The 15,226-nt window shown below is 34.1% G+C and overlaps 1 protein-coding gene across 1 annotated transcript in view; it reads right to left on the bottom strand.

Moving 5' to 3' along the window:
* PCDH15 (protocadherin related 15) overlaps positions 1-15,226 on the bottom strand; it is an 857,865-nt gene that overhangs the window by 130,777 nt on the left and 711,862 nt on the right. Inside the window, 2 exon segments of the mRNA XM_021073535.1 lie at positions 4,478-4,590; positions 6,466-6,606. Coding sequence (XP_020929194.1) covers positions 4,478-4,590; positions 6,466-6,606 — 254 coding nt within the window.

The following is a 15,226-nucleotide window of genomic DNA, read 5'->3' as shown; positions in this document are numbered from 1 at the left end:
ATTCTTGTGATATGGAAGCCCTCATAAAAATAAAGATCCAAAGAAATGGTGAAAGCTACATACCTTTATATTAGGATGAACAAAGAGAGGTGATTGTGGAAAAGTAAACTATGTGGTGAGGCTAAAGGAAAATATAAATTATTTTAACGAGGTCTGTTTGTATAGAATTACTTTGGGTTTTATTCCCCATTTAAAAAAAAATTCTTTTCTTCTAGTACAAGGAGACATCTTTCACCCTGGGAGTTTTTATCTCCTCTTTTCAGAAAGAAAAGGTGAGATCAAAATGCCCTTCTTGCATCTGCTGTTTGGTTTCGTTTTAAGTGCTTTAAGTTCAAAATAAACCTATGCCACAGTGGCATATTTTGGGGTGGCATATTCTGCCATCTTTCAATTCCAACACAAGTCATCATCCTGATAATTGAGGATTCGTAACACTGTTTAGTATTTCTGAAAGTTCTGCATTCAGCTGAGGCAGTAAATGAATTTGAAAAAAAATAAGAGGGGAAAGGGACATGTGAGGTTTATAACAACGTTTCTCCCTTCCTTTCTTCCTTGCCTGTCTCCTTCCTTTCTTTCTCGGAGATAAACTAGATTGGCCTTCACAGCAATTTGAAATAGCGTAGGCTTTTTGACAAAGATAGTGGTAGAACATATAAAAATAATATTCTTCCACAAATTCTGTTTTAAAAATGAAAAACTGGAAAATATTACAATATACATTTTAAAGCTTTCTAAAATGATCGATGTACTATGTGATTAGTTGTTTTATATTAATAAAATGTTGACCAACCGTATTAGTTGTAACAATACTAGCTAATATGATAGACAAGCCCTCACATTTCTTGCTCATGTAACAGTTCATTGAGGGCTTTGCTAGGTAAGTAGCTCTCCTCCAAGCAGGAATTCAGAAGCCTTGGCCCCTTTTATCTTATATTTCTACAACTGTCAACATACAGATCCTAAGGTTTTCTGGGCATTTCTTCCATTTCACTGGACCATAAGGGGAAAAGGGTAAGTCAGGGCAAGAAATGATGCAGACCATCTTGTCCCACATTTTATTGGCCAGATTCAGTCAGAGGGTGCCATAGAGCAAGAGAGACTAGGAAAAGTTCTTGAGCTGTACACCCAGAAGAAAGAGCAAAGGATTTGGATATTCTTCTAGGTATAATAGGTACTTTTCCAAAAATCTTCAAGAGAATGGAAAGATGATTGATGAAGAATCTAATAACTGGCCTTAGACTTGTTTTTCTTTTTTTTAAATAGATCATCCCATGTTTTACGTAAAATTTAAGCCTATGTAAGTCCAATAATTTTCATTTATTCAACAAACAGGGTGTTCTATCAATATTTGACATGTTTTTAGTTATCCAAATCTTCTGGATGTCTGTTACAAAACAATTGTGTTCAGTATCTACATACCACTAAATCCATTACAGCAATTAAACTGATTCTTACGTAGGATTTTCTTTGTAACTCTAGGATACAACAAGATTACCCAATGCCTTTACGTGCCAGAATAATAAACGAACTGGGATAGTCAAGGGCACTATTTGTAATTGCTAGAAATGTTCTTCTGGAAGGTCAAAAACTTCTTCCTCATGTGCTCATGTAACTGCTTTTAAATCTAACACCAAATAATTGGCTAGCTTTTTCTTATTTAAGTTAGAAGACTTTATTAATTAGACTTTATTAATAGAATCTATTTGCAGTTAGTAGTTCTATGCAAGAAGACACAAAATGGTAAATTATTCATTAAACAAAACATCTTTATTTTTAAAAAGTGGCATTAAACAAAGACAATTTAAAAAAGAAATCTAAATGAGCAATGCCCTGATGAGTTCCAAGACCTTGGCCTTAATGCCACAATATTTTAGCTAAAAGAGTTAATGAGCACTGTGATAGAGAGGTCTGGAGGCAAAAGTCTATTACTAAGGATACAGCTCCAAAACAGTGGTGTCCTGAATAACACTTAGCCATTAAATAAACTAAATGAATGGTATCCATTTTTTTTCTGTGCTTTCTTCTTTTGGGGCTTCCAAAGAATGACTAGCTTGGGATGAGAAGTTTTAGAGAACTAAAGTGGGAATTTTGTTGGGCTGAACTGAGGGATTTTTGGACCCCTCTCAAATAACAGGTACAATTTTCTGCAAGGCTCTGATCTAGATAAGTTGATAAGAAGCACAAGTGAGTTTATATCCATCTTGGTTCTTGAGAAGTCCAAAATAAATACACTCAGAAAAGGTATTGAAAGCAGAAAACTATATGTCCCATAGCAAAGAACTGGAGTCTGTAGGTTACCATATCAATATAAAATGAAAGAAAATAGGTAATAACAGACATAAGGAAGAAAATGACCTTTCACACAGATTGACCAAGAATTCTTATTAAGTAGACTTTACATTTCAATGGTTTACATATGTGATGTGTAGAATTTTCTTTCTTTCTTTTTTTTTTTTTTTTTGCTTTTTAAGGGCTGCACCTGTGGCATATGGAAGTTCCCAGAATAGGAGTCAAGTCAGAGCTACAGCTGGCAGCCTACATGACAGCCACAGCAATGCCAGATGCGAGCCATGTCTGAGACCTACACCACATCTCATGGCAATGCCGGATCCCAGACCCACTAAGCAAGGCCAGGGCTTGAACCTGAATGCTCTGGATACTAATTGGATTCATTTCCACTTCACCACAATGGGAACTCCATGTGTAGAATTTTCTTATAATTATATTACATAATTTAATTTAATACTTGAATATTGTAAAGACAGCTTTTTATGAAAGGAGAGAACTACATGGTTTAACATGATAAATGTTCCCAAATGCATCACCTAGTTCCTCCCTCAGTATCTTAGTCCCTGCTTCAGCTTATAATTCTTAGGTTCTTAGAAATTATGAGAGCGATACAATAACAAATTCTAAAATATGGCTAAATTATGAGAGCAATACAATAACAAATTCTAAAATATGGCTAAGTGAAGATTATATGAAATCTTCATTTTTCTTGTCTCAATATCATTGTTTAACTTTCAATTTGTCTCAAGATGGACTAAAATAGTCTGTTATTCAATGCATTCTCCTGTATACTTTATTTATACTTTTGTATATGCTGATTCTTTGGCATGGTGTATTCTTCCATATTTTTGTGGAGTACCTAAACTCTATTTCAAGGTAACAGCTCAAAACTATGCTGATCATATCCAGACACAGTTAAGAATGTCTCCAATATGCCTCCTTAGTACTCTGAACTCCTATTATTGTGTTTTCAGTGTATTATATTTTCATATAGTCCTCAGAACTCTGAGCATCTGCAGTGCAATGACTGTCTGCCTGTTAATGCTATGTCTAGAATGAGTAAATAGTAAAATACAATACACAGTGAGCCTCCTTCAAATGTTTATAAGAAAACTATCTCCAATGGGTCCTAACATACTAACAGAAATATATTAACATTTTAATATAATGAAGAAACAAATCATGAAAGAAAAGTCTAGTATATTTGTAGGAGAGCATTATAAAACTTTCATTTCTATACAGTCTTGAATATACAGTGATTTAAATTTCATTGTTTTTCAATAAATTCTTCACTCTCAAAGATAGGAATATATGTAGTTCACACACACACACACACACACACACACACACACACACACACACACACACAACTATCAACTGAATTTCCCCCTAAAACTTGAATGTTGAAGTCCCAACCCTCAATGGTATTTGGAGATGAGTTCCTTGAGAGGTCCTTGGGTTTATGTGAGTTCATGAGGGTCAGGCTCTTATCTTGAAATTAGTGTCTGTATAAGAGACACCAGAGAGTGTTCTTTCTTTCACTTTATTCTATGTCAGCTTATAGTGAGAAGGTAGCAGTCTATGAGCCAAGAAGAGACCTCTCACCAAAACCAGACCATGATGAAACCCTGATCTAGGACTTTCAGCCTCCAGAACTGTGAGAAAATAAATGTCCTTGAATTTTGTTGTAACAGCTTGACCTGACAACAATAGCATATTACTAAATCTACAGCTATAATATATATTATATACATAAACATAAATACACACACTCTCTCTTTCACTAATTATATAGGAAATATTTCAGATACACCTCAAAATTAAATGATATAATGAATCTGGCAATAATAAGAAACCAAATATTTACTTCTTATCACTGAGATCATTAATCAGTTACAATTTTAAATCTCAAAACCTAATATTATATTTTCCAAAGTTTGTTTTAATTATTTTAAAGAATCCATTATTCATCAAAGCATTGCTCAAAGTGATATTTATATTAAATTGTCACTTTAACTATGTTAACTTTTACAACAAATATAATGTTATATTAACTTAGAAAAGCTCAAACTGTAATTAGAGGCCCACTTCACTGATAAAGTCATATCACATCAATTTTGAGGGGCCGGAAGAAAAGAAACCACAATAAAAACCTTTATATGTTTTGAAGCCTGATAGGAATTAATACCTGTATTCCTCTTGTGTGAAGCGTGGGATTTCTCCAGGATGTAAGACAAGAATTTTAACAGTGGCACTGCTGGACATCACAGGCTCACCATCATCAAAAGCAACAACCACCAACTTAAAAAATAATACAAATTCATGTTAAAATGATTAAAAAGAGGAAAATAAAAGTATTATTTTTCTATGATTTTTTAAATCACTGAACTGCCAGTTTCCAAAAGGGGAAGCAATGATCATTTCCTCACTGCTTGCCAGGCAGCAGACACTATGCAAAGATCTATTATATAGGTTCTCACTTAATCTTCACAACCACCCCAACAGGTAGATGGAATTATTTCCATCTGCCAGATGAGCGAAAACTCTAAGAAGGGCAGTTAATAACTCTGTGATTAAAAAAAAAAACACAACAGTAAAACAGGTATATGATACTATATCCTTCCAATTACAAACTTTTTACTCTTTCACAATTCCACTGGAGCCTACAGTAAAAACACGAGCCTTTATAAGCATCAACACTTATTTTAAAAGTGTTAAATTGAGTCGCATCAATGGCAAAAAAGCTAATTAGCTTGCTTATAAAAAAGAAATTAATTTTTCCAGTGAATTAATTGTCTGCAAGATTATAGGGCAGAAATATTTCACTTTGGAGGGTAAAACTGCAACGCTTTACAGTTTAACTCACTTCGATATACACTCTCTTAAAAACAAATACATATAAAACCAAGTTCATAGAGTGGAACAGAAAATTTTTAAAATGCAAACTAAAGAAAAGCTTTAGTCTTAAGATGTAATATCTGCATATTATTTATTACTAATAGCTATTATAATTACTATAGCTTTTATAATTGATCATTTATTTGCTAACCTATATTATGTCAAGAATAATTCTAATGTTTATCTTAAGAAATGTTGAATTTCAAAACTATGTGCTTCCCTTGAATGCATATAATTTTGGAAGCTTCAGGTTACTAATCTAAACTAATTCAACATAGATCATGGAACCATAACCAAGGGTCAGCCTGAGAGCCACAGTTTACCTTTGGGTTAATACTTTACAAACAGAATTATTACAAACAGAGATAAAATTATGTGAGACATGGTGCTCATTGATATTCACAAGGTTAACAGATGAAGCTACTTCCCCAGTGTATGGTCAAAGGCTTTATTCCCATGGACAAAATTTTTTCTAAGTAACTCTAGAAAACAGAAACAAACATTTAATAAAACAGATTGTTTATGATAATAATGAAGGGTAGTATTACTTCAAATTTTCTAAAACTATAGCATATCACAATATCTAGCAATTGCCTCTAGGTTCTTATCTTAAGGAAAAAAATAGCAAGTGGCATGTGATACTTGCTAAGGGAGTTTCATGACAGCAAAGATGATTGTAACAAAAATTGGAAACAGCCTAATTATCCAACAACAGGGTATTAGACAAAAAGCACTCAGAATATTCATACAACAGAACACCATACAACCACTTAAATAACAGCATTAATTGTCATGGGCAATATATAACTATTTTTAAATAGCAGTATTGGAGTTCCTGCTATGGCACAGTGGGTATAAAATCCATAGGTTGCAGATGTATCTCAAAGTCAATCCCTGGCCTGGGAACCTCCATATGATACCAGAGTGGCCATAAAAACAAAAACAAAATAAAACTATACACACACACACACATATATATATTATATACATATATGTAATATATATGTATATTTGTATTTGCACTGAATATCATCATTAGGATAGAGATTAAAATAGTAAATTTTAGTTGTCTTCAGGATGTGAAATACCAAGTGATTTTTTTTTCCTTTTACTTAACTGTATTTTTTGAGTGTCTATGCAGTAAAAATATATTGTTTTGTAACTTTAAAATACTAAAAAGGAGAAAAACATAAAGTTGTAAGGTCATTTGTTAAACCAAACTTTCCATCAAAAGTTAAACTTATAAAATAGACACCACAGGGAAAACACCTCACTGACCTTGAAAATTGTTGTAGGCTCTTCATTAAGATTGACACGAGTTATTACTCTTCCAGAATCTTCTTCTACATCAAAAATACTGGCAGGATAAGGAAACTGGATATCATCTACTCTATACCTCACACGACTTGCAGGTAATCCCTAAAATAAAATTATATCATTTCACAAAATGAAAACAAAGGGCAGTGATAATGTGAAATTGATTTGTAAAATGAATAGTCTTTTAGAAATGAAAACTTACATTTTAACTTTTCGTATATTCACATTTGAAACGTAGCACAATCTTTACTTAGGATAAAAATTTGAATCAATGAAGTGCCTTTATTGCACATTATTTAAAATTATTTATGTGAAACACTAGATTCATTGTTGCCTTGGGTGTCTTTCCTTCCACCGTCCTCTAATTATATGAATCTTACCTTCTTCCTTGAACACTGAGTCTGTTTAATGATTTATCTTCTGAGAGCATTATTAGGTATTTTCGTTATTATAGGTATGCAAACTCTGTGATACTTAGAGAATGATAAAGCGTGGAGGACTGAGGTAAAGTGGAGGAATGGATATGAAAGTGAGGGAAATGTTATTTACCATCTGTTCTATGCTAGGGTTTCTTCGTAAATAAATAAATTCTCAACAATCCTTTAGGATGACATTACTAATAATGATGATAGTAATAATAGTAAAATAATGATGGTTAACATCTGTTGAAACTTATTACGTATAAGAATCATATTAAAAAGAATACATATATAGTCCATCATACATTTTTTTTAAAAATTAATGAACTCGAGGCTTACTGGGAGTTTAAAAGTGTAGAAATGTCCCAGACATATGCCAAGATAAATCAGAATAGCACATTAAAAATTCATTTTTAAAGAAAGAAATAAAATTTGATATTTTTGAAAAAGAGACTATAATGAGAACAGCTGAAACTAATTTAAAATTCCTCACTTAATTTAGGATTAAGATTGGTTTTATTTTTAATTATACAAGGTGACCCTGGGGTGGACACTCTAATCTTTTTAAGTACTTAAGGTCTATAAATCTCTTAATCCAGTCTGAGAAATCAAATAAACACCTTAGGCTCAGAGGTAGTATGTAGTTGAGTTTGATTTCAAACCCTCAAAGACACTATATCATACCACAAAAATCTTTAGAGAAAAACACCTCTATTTGACATTATTCCAATGTGCTAGGAGAAAGGTATCATCCTCAGGTTACCCCCTAGGCGGTTGTGGTTAGTGATGCTTTGTGGAAGGATGGTTCTAAGAACACTGTTCTATGTGTTGTTGGTCTTCTTCATGACTGTTCTTGAATGAGAATTGTTGCTTATATTGATTCCCGAGTCATATTTGGGCCTTCAGGACCTATATAATTTACTAAATATTATCTCTAAGTTCAGTCCTTTCATATATTACACCTCAGTTTATCATTACCTCCTTGAATACTTTATGTAACACTCTTCACTCTTTTGCCCTTCCTTCTTTCTACCTGACTGCTCCATCACAGACCCTGGTTGTTCCCATTCTTCACGGAGTGTCCCAAGATTCTGTCACAGGCACTTTCATCTTCTCTACCTCTGCTCAAGGCCTATAGAACTTCTTCTAGTCCCATGCCTTTAAATACCTTCTTGTATTTGTATCTTGTATTTGTTAATAAACCCCAAATTTAACTTTTTGGCTCAATGTTCATTCTTTAAACTCCTAAGTAGTATAAACAATTGTCAACTTAGATTGTTAGTTCTATTTTCAATTCAAAATAGAAATTCTGATTTCCTCTCCCACACTTGTATCTCCTCCACTCTTGGTCAGGAGCCCCACCTGAGTGGACCCATCCCTTTCCCAAGTTGATCTCTCTCAAGACTTTTGAGCCCTTCTCTTTCTCTCATACTCCACAGCCAATTCAGCTCCTTTCAATGCCCTAATGTAGATTACCTCTTATCTCCTCCATCCACCCTATTTCCTTCAGTAGACACAAATGACTCTCTACTTCTATTCCATTGAAGTTATCTTTAAAAAAAATACATCTTCATAAGAACTGCTTAATTTCTCAATTATTATTTTTTTTACATGTATACATTCTTTTTTCTCCCATTATCAATGCTCCATCATAAGTGACTAGACATAGTTCTCAGTGCTACACAGCGGGACCTCATTGCAAATCCATTCCATCTATTAACCCCAAGCTCACAATCCATTCCACTTCCTCCCCCTCCCCCTTGGAAATCACAAGTCTATTCTGCAAGTCCATGATTTTCTTTTCTGTGGAAAGGTTCATTTGTGCTGTATATTAGATTCTGGATATAAGTGGTATCATATGGTATTTGTCTTTCTCTTTCTGACTTCACCCAGTATTAGTCTCTCTAGTTCCATCCATGTTGCTGCTGCAAATAGCATTATTTTGTTCTTTTTATGGCTGAGTAGTATTCCATTGTGTATATATACCACATCTTCCTAGTCCAACAAAATTTCTCAATTATTTTGAATAAAAGAAACAAAATTAAACTTCCTACTGGGGCCTAAAGATCCTAAAAACACCTGGTTTCTGCTTACCTATCTAACCACATATTTAACCACACTGTCCTTGTGTCTCCCTCACTACTCTACTCTTCCCCCAGATTTTCAGCTATTAAATTTACTCTCAGGCACTCTCTAACTTACCACTCTAATTTATTTTTCTTTAGCAACCCTATATAACATGGCATATATTGTGTTTACGTCTTTATTGTTTCTCACATAAGAGTAAAAGCTTTCAAGAGTAGTGACTCTATATGAACACCTTGAATGGGTACCTGAATCATATAGGCACCCCAAAAGTATTTGAGTGAATGCATGAATTAGTGAATGAATAATCATGTGTCAAGGATGTCTAAACACTGCGATTAATATTTAAGACTCAACAACAACAACAAAAAGAGATGGAGTTCCCATCGTGGCTCAGTGGTTAACGAATCTGACTAGGAACCATGAGGTTGCAGGTTTGATCCCTGGCCTTGCTCAGTGGGTTAAGGATCCAGTGTTGCTGTGAGCTGTGGTGTAGGTCACAGATGCAGCTTGGATCCCGCATTGCTGTGGCTCTGGCATAGGCCGGTGGCTACAGATCCAATTGGACCCCTAGCCTGGGAACCTGCATAAGCTGCAAGTGTGGCCCTAGAAAAGACAAAAGAAAAATATTTAAAAGACTCACATATTTCAAGATTTTGGAAATACTGAACTCTGAAGAACACTTAACAGAATGTTAGGAAACTGTCAGCTCTGGCGTAATATTTACCTATGATCAATTGATTTCACATAGTGTTGGGTGACCTTTCAACCACTGAGCAAGTATGCAAAAGAGATGTATTTTTTAGATTTCAATTCTAACAGAACCAGGCCTAGTATGATCACAGACAATGGCAACTTTGCTTACATTTAATTTTTTGCTTTTTAGGGCCTCATCCATAGCATGTGGAGGTTTCCAGGCTAGGAATCCAAGTGGAACTACAGATGCCAGCCTACACCACTGCCACAGTGACGCAGGATCCTACCATATCTGTGACCTATACCAGAGCTCACGGCAACACCAGATCCTTAACCTGATGAGTGAGGCCAGAGATCGAACCTGCAACCTCATGGTTCCTAGTCGGATTCATTTCAGCTGCCCCACGATGGGAACTCCTGCTTATATTTTAATAATAATGATAATGAATAGAGTTGTTAGCTATCACTTCGAGTGTTTTACTACATATCAGAAAATATATATTACATGCATTCTCATATTTATACTTAAAAAAAGAAATCCAGAAATTGGTATAAATAGTATCCATGTTTTATAAATAAGAACATCAAAGCTTTAAGAATTGTCTCATTTCTTGAAATTTTCTCAGCTAGTAAATGGCAGTTATTGCTTGAATCAAACTTGCCACATACTAAACCACAGGTCCTTAATCATTTAACCAACTTAAATTTTTATGTTATCTTAAAGGCAATAGTCACTTAACATGAGAATAAATAACAATTCAATTAAGCAAAATTACTTGGAAAACATGCTTTAGAATTGGTTATGCAGCATATACTTCAACCACCTTTAGATGAAGAGGTGAGTAAGAAAAAAATGAAATTACAATAAAAACCATTTTAAGAACAAATTTTCAGTTTCTGTTAGCATCAACACCCATCCAGTCTGTAGTTTAGTATTACAATTCTTATGACTTTCACAAATTAGTTGTCAAGAAACTTAAAGAAACTTACAATATGTTAGCTATTCTGAGCATACTGTCTTTAATAACTGCAAGGTATTAATGGTACATTTGAAATCATATACCTTTAATTAATAAAAGATAGGAAGCTTTTGTTTATTTGAGTTCTTTCTTTCCTCTTCTTGGTGAGTCTGGCCAGAGATTTGTCAATTTTGTTTACCCTTTCAGAGAACTAGCTCTTGGTTTTATTGATTTTTTTTCTATTGTTTTTTAAATCTCTATTTTATTGATTTCTTCTCTGATCCTTGTGGTTACAAGCTTTTGCACAGAAAAGGAAACCATTAAAAAAAAGACAATCTATGGAATGGATAAAATAGTTCCAAACAATGCAACCAACCAATGGCTTAATCTCAAAATATACAAACAACTCATATAACTCAACAGCAAAAAAAAAAAAAAAAAAAACAAACAACCCAAGTGAAAAATGGACAGAAGACCTGAAAAGATATTTCTCCAAAGAACATACAAATGGCTAACAGGCACATGAAAAAATGCTCAACATCACTAATTATTAGAGAAATGCAAATCAAATTACAGTGAGGTACCACCCCACACTGGTCAGAATGGCCATCATTAGTAAGTGTACAAATAACAAATGCTGGAGAGGGTGTGGAGAAAAGGGAACACTCCTACACTGTTGGTGGGAATGTAAATTGGTAACATTCAACCATTATGGAAAACAGTATAGAGGTACCTCAGAAAATTAAATATAGAACTACCATGTGATCCAGAAATCCCATTCCAGGACATCTACCTAGACAAAACTTTGATTGAAAAAGATATATGCATCCTTATGGTCATAGCAACACTATTCACAATAGCTAAGACATGGAAACAACCTAAATGTCCATCAACAGATGAATGAATTAAGAAGATGTGGTACATTACACAATGGAATACTACTCAGACATAAACAAGAACAAAACAATGCCATTTGCAGCAATATGGATGCAACAGAGATGCTCATACTACATGAAGTAAGTCAGAGAAAGGCAAATACCATATGATAAACACTTACATCTGGAATCTAATATATGGCGCAAATGAACCTATGTGCAGAAAAGCAACAAACTCATGGACATGGAGACAGACTTGTGGTTTCAAAGGGGGAGAGGGAGGGAGTGGGATGGACTGGAAGTTTGCAGTTAGTAGATGCAAACTATAGCATTTGGAGTGGATAAGCAATGCATAGCACAGTGCACTCCAGCTAACCACTTTTTTTTTTTTTTTTTTTTGTCTTTTTTGCTATTTCTTGGACTGCTCCCACGGCATATGGAGGTTCCCAGGCTAGGGGTCAAATTGGAGCTGTAGCCGCCGGCCTACACTACAGCCACAGCCACAGCAACGCGGGATCCAAGCCACGTCTGCAACCTACACCACAGCTCACGGCAACACCGGATCGTTAACCCACTGAGCAAGGGCAGGGACCGAACCCGCAACCTCATGGATCCTAGTCGGATTCGTTAACCACTGAGCCACGACGGGAACTCCTCTAGCTAACCACTTGTGATAGAACATGACGGAAGATAGCATGAGAAAAAGGATGTATATATATATGTATAACTGGGTAACTTTACTGTACAGCAGAAATTGATAGTACATTATAAATCAACTATAATAAAAAATTTAAAAAAAGAAAGTTTTGGTATTACAGAGTGTTCTCTCTCAGAGGCCTAAAATATTTCACTTTGTAGAACTTCCTACAATCTTCCGGAGGATCATTACAGAGAACATTATACATATAGTAATATATTTGTTATACGTTACATGTTTTTATTCTGAATTGTTATTCTACAGATTATCATCCCATAAAGAAAATATGGTCCTGATAGTACAACGTTAGCCCACAAAAGACATTTTGTCTCTTCTATCACCCTTGTTTTCAAGGCACCACATTGTATTTTACATCATATGATACAAATAAATACCTAAAATGACTTAGATGTTCTTTTGAATATATTGTTTTTTTTTCTTTTCCTTCCTCTCTCCCGCTCTTTCTCTATTCCTCCCTATCTCCTTCCCTCCCTCTCTTCCTAGTTTTCTCTCTAAAATCTTTTAAAAACTAGTCCTGCTTTTATAGTTACATAATTAAGTTATGCTAACAGATGAAGGTAATTGGCTCTGGGGAATGGCCTCAGTTAACTTGCCTACTATTGTCCCTGAGACATTTACATTAATCAGGTCAAATACATGGTTTTTAGAAATTCATAAAAAGATTAAAATTATTATGGCTTTAATTTGGAAAATAATGTGAAATCTGACAATACAACTAAAAATAAATCCTTATAAACTATCACTTAATTAGCATTACTATTTATTAAAAGTATTTAATACTTGATTTCATTAAAATTTAAAAGCCATGATCAGAAGATTATAAGGTACAAAATTCACTCATTATATTTTAAAAATAGTCCATTGAGTTTATGAATTATACACTTTTATAATTATGAGATAATGACACATAAATATTTATCATTTAGATAAATAAAAATGTACCAAATATTTGTATTTTTATTTTAAATTGTACTAGAAACAGAGGAATCTATTAGCAATAGATGAGTGAAATTAACCACAATTTAGAACAAATCCCAAAGGACTTTTTGTTTGCTATTAAATAAAAAAAATTTTAATTTAGTTTAAAAAATAGTATTATAGAATGAAATCATACATGTATTTCACATACTGCATATTTTAAGATAGTTACAAATTATACAAAATGTTGGCAATTGAAAATTTTATAGACTATGTTTTCCCTGATGTTAATCATTTTACTCATGTTTTACAGTACAAGGATTAATTTACCATAGGTGGAATTCATACATTCGTTTATTCTTTTAAGACATTAAATGGACACTGGTGAGTTTTGAGAGCACACAAACTTTTTCGAACAACTCACAGCCTAGTTGAGTTTATTTCCCCTCCTTCCTGATATCCATTAACAATAATCCAGCCAGACTGGTCTTATAAAACACTAAGTTCACTACTACCTCAGCTCTTTTCCACTTGCTCCTTGTTCCACCTGCAACACTCCTATGTGTGGCTAGTTCCTCCTGACTCCAGGTCTCAAATGACACCTCTTCTGCCTACATCCACCCGCAAACCCCTCTGAGCCCATTCTTATATTATTTCCTTTATAGCAGGTATCCTTATGTGAATTTATGTTACTTATTGACTTGTTTGTGAATTCGTAGCCTATCTCTGTCCCTTGCCTGTGAGCTCCGTTAGAGATCATTATTTAAGAGGTCAATAATAATTGGTCAAGAGAATACCTATAATGGGATCAGTGCTTATGTATGTGTGCATCCTGAGTGGCCAGGATCCACAACTCTAGGGGGCGTCACATACATAGACATGATGGAAATGGCTGTATATGTAACCTCCTGCCATCCCTCCATAACTGAAAATGTTTATAATCTGTGTTCTTGTTTGCAGAGGCTGCATGTACATTTTTTAAGAACAAAGAAAGAAAGATTGCATCAGTGACTTTTTGTTTGGGGAAGAACTTTCACAAAAGAGATGATAATAGAATCTATGAAAACAGAGCTCCAAAAAAGTAGAAGATAGAAGGAGAATAAATATTCTTTCAAAAAGATTCCTGAGTACAGTATTGGAGAAATGAAACCATCTATCATCAGGAAAGTTCTTCCCTTTTTTTCTGGACTGCCTAAATGTTACATACTATCTCTCCCTACTTCTCAGCCTCTGTCCTTATAGTCTATGCTACTTACTTTTTAATAATATCTAGAACCTTCTGTTTTTAAGTCAATCCTTTAAAATAATGACATAACCCTCCGGATTTCTCTAGTAAATTCATCCTCTTGTGAGCTATGCAATAGGATATAGATGTTTTCTTACACCAACTATGCTGCACAATGTGTGAAAGTGGAGTTACACAGTGTATTAGCCCTATCGTTGAACAAGCTGGACATTTCTGAGTATGTTTTTGGTAATTGCAAGAATCACAGCTACATAGATGATTTTCTATGTGGTTTAGTGGAACTCTGACAATTTACTTACCTCAGAATGTGGCTGAATTATTGGCAAGTTTTCAATTTAAAAGCTACCAATGTCTGTTCATAGACACTTGTCCACAGCTACTCATATTCATTGCTCATGATCAAAGGCCAATAATGAGAGAGATATATATGCTTTTGTACTTAGGGGTCCCATAATCAGTCAGAGGGAGATGCATAAGGTGTATAGATAAACATAATTATCTATAACATTTCTGATAAAACATATAAAAGAGAAACATGAGTGTTAACCAAATGAAGGTTCTGGAACTAGACCACAGATCTTCAAACTTATATAGTCAAGTGGTTACACCTCACTGTGTAAGCATTTACATATGGAAATGTGATGCACCTTAAAATGTATTTGGATTTATAAGATTGTAGCAATTGTGTTGTCTATAGAGTCTGATCTGACATATCACTTGAGTATTAAAATTACAAATTAAAATTTAATTTATGTGTCAAGGTTTTGGACATTTTATCTTAAACGCAAAGAGGTAAAAGATATGTA

The sequence above is a fragment of the Sus scrofa genome, chromosome 14, assembly GCF_000003025.6.
Source record: "Sus scrofa isolate TJ Tabasco breed Duroc chromosome 14, Sscrofa11.1, whole genome shotgun sequence".
In the NCBI taxonomy this organism is placed as follows: Eukaryota; Metazoa; Chordata; class Mammalia; order Artiodactyla; family Suidae; genus Sus; species Sus scrofa.
The sequence above is the reverse complement of the archived record's forward strand: the minus strand, read 5'-3'. Positions and strand labels throughout refer to the sequence as shown.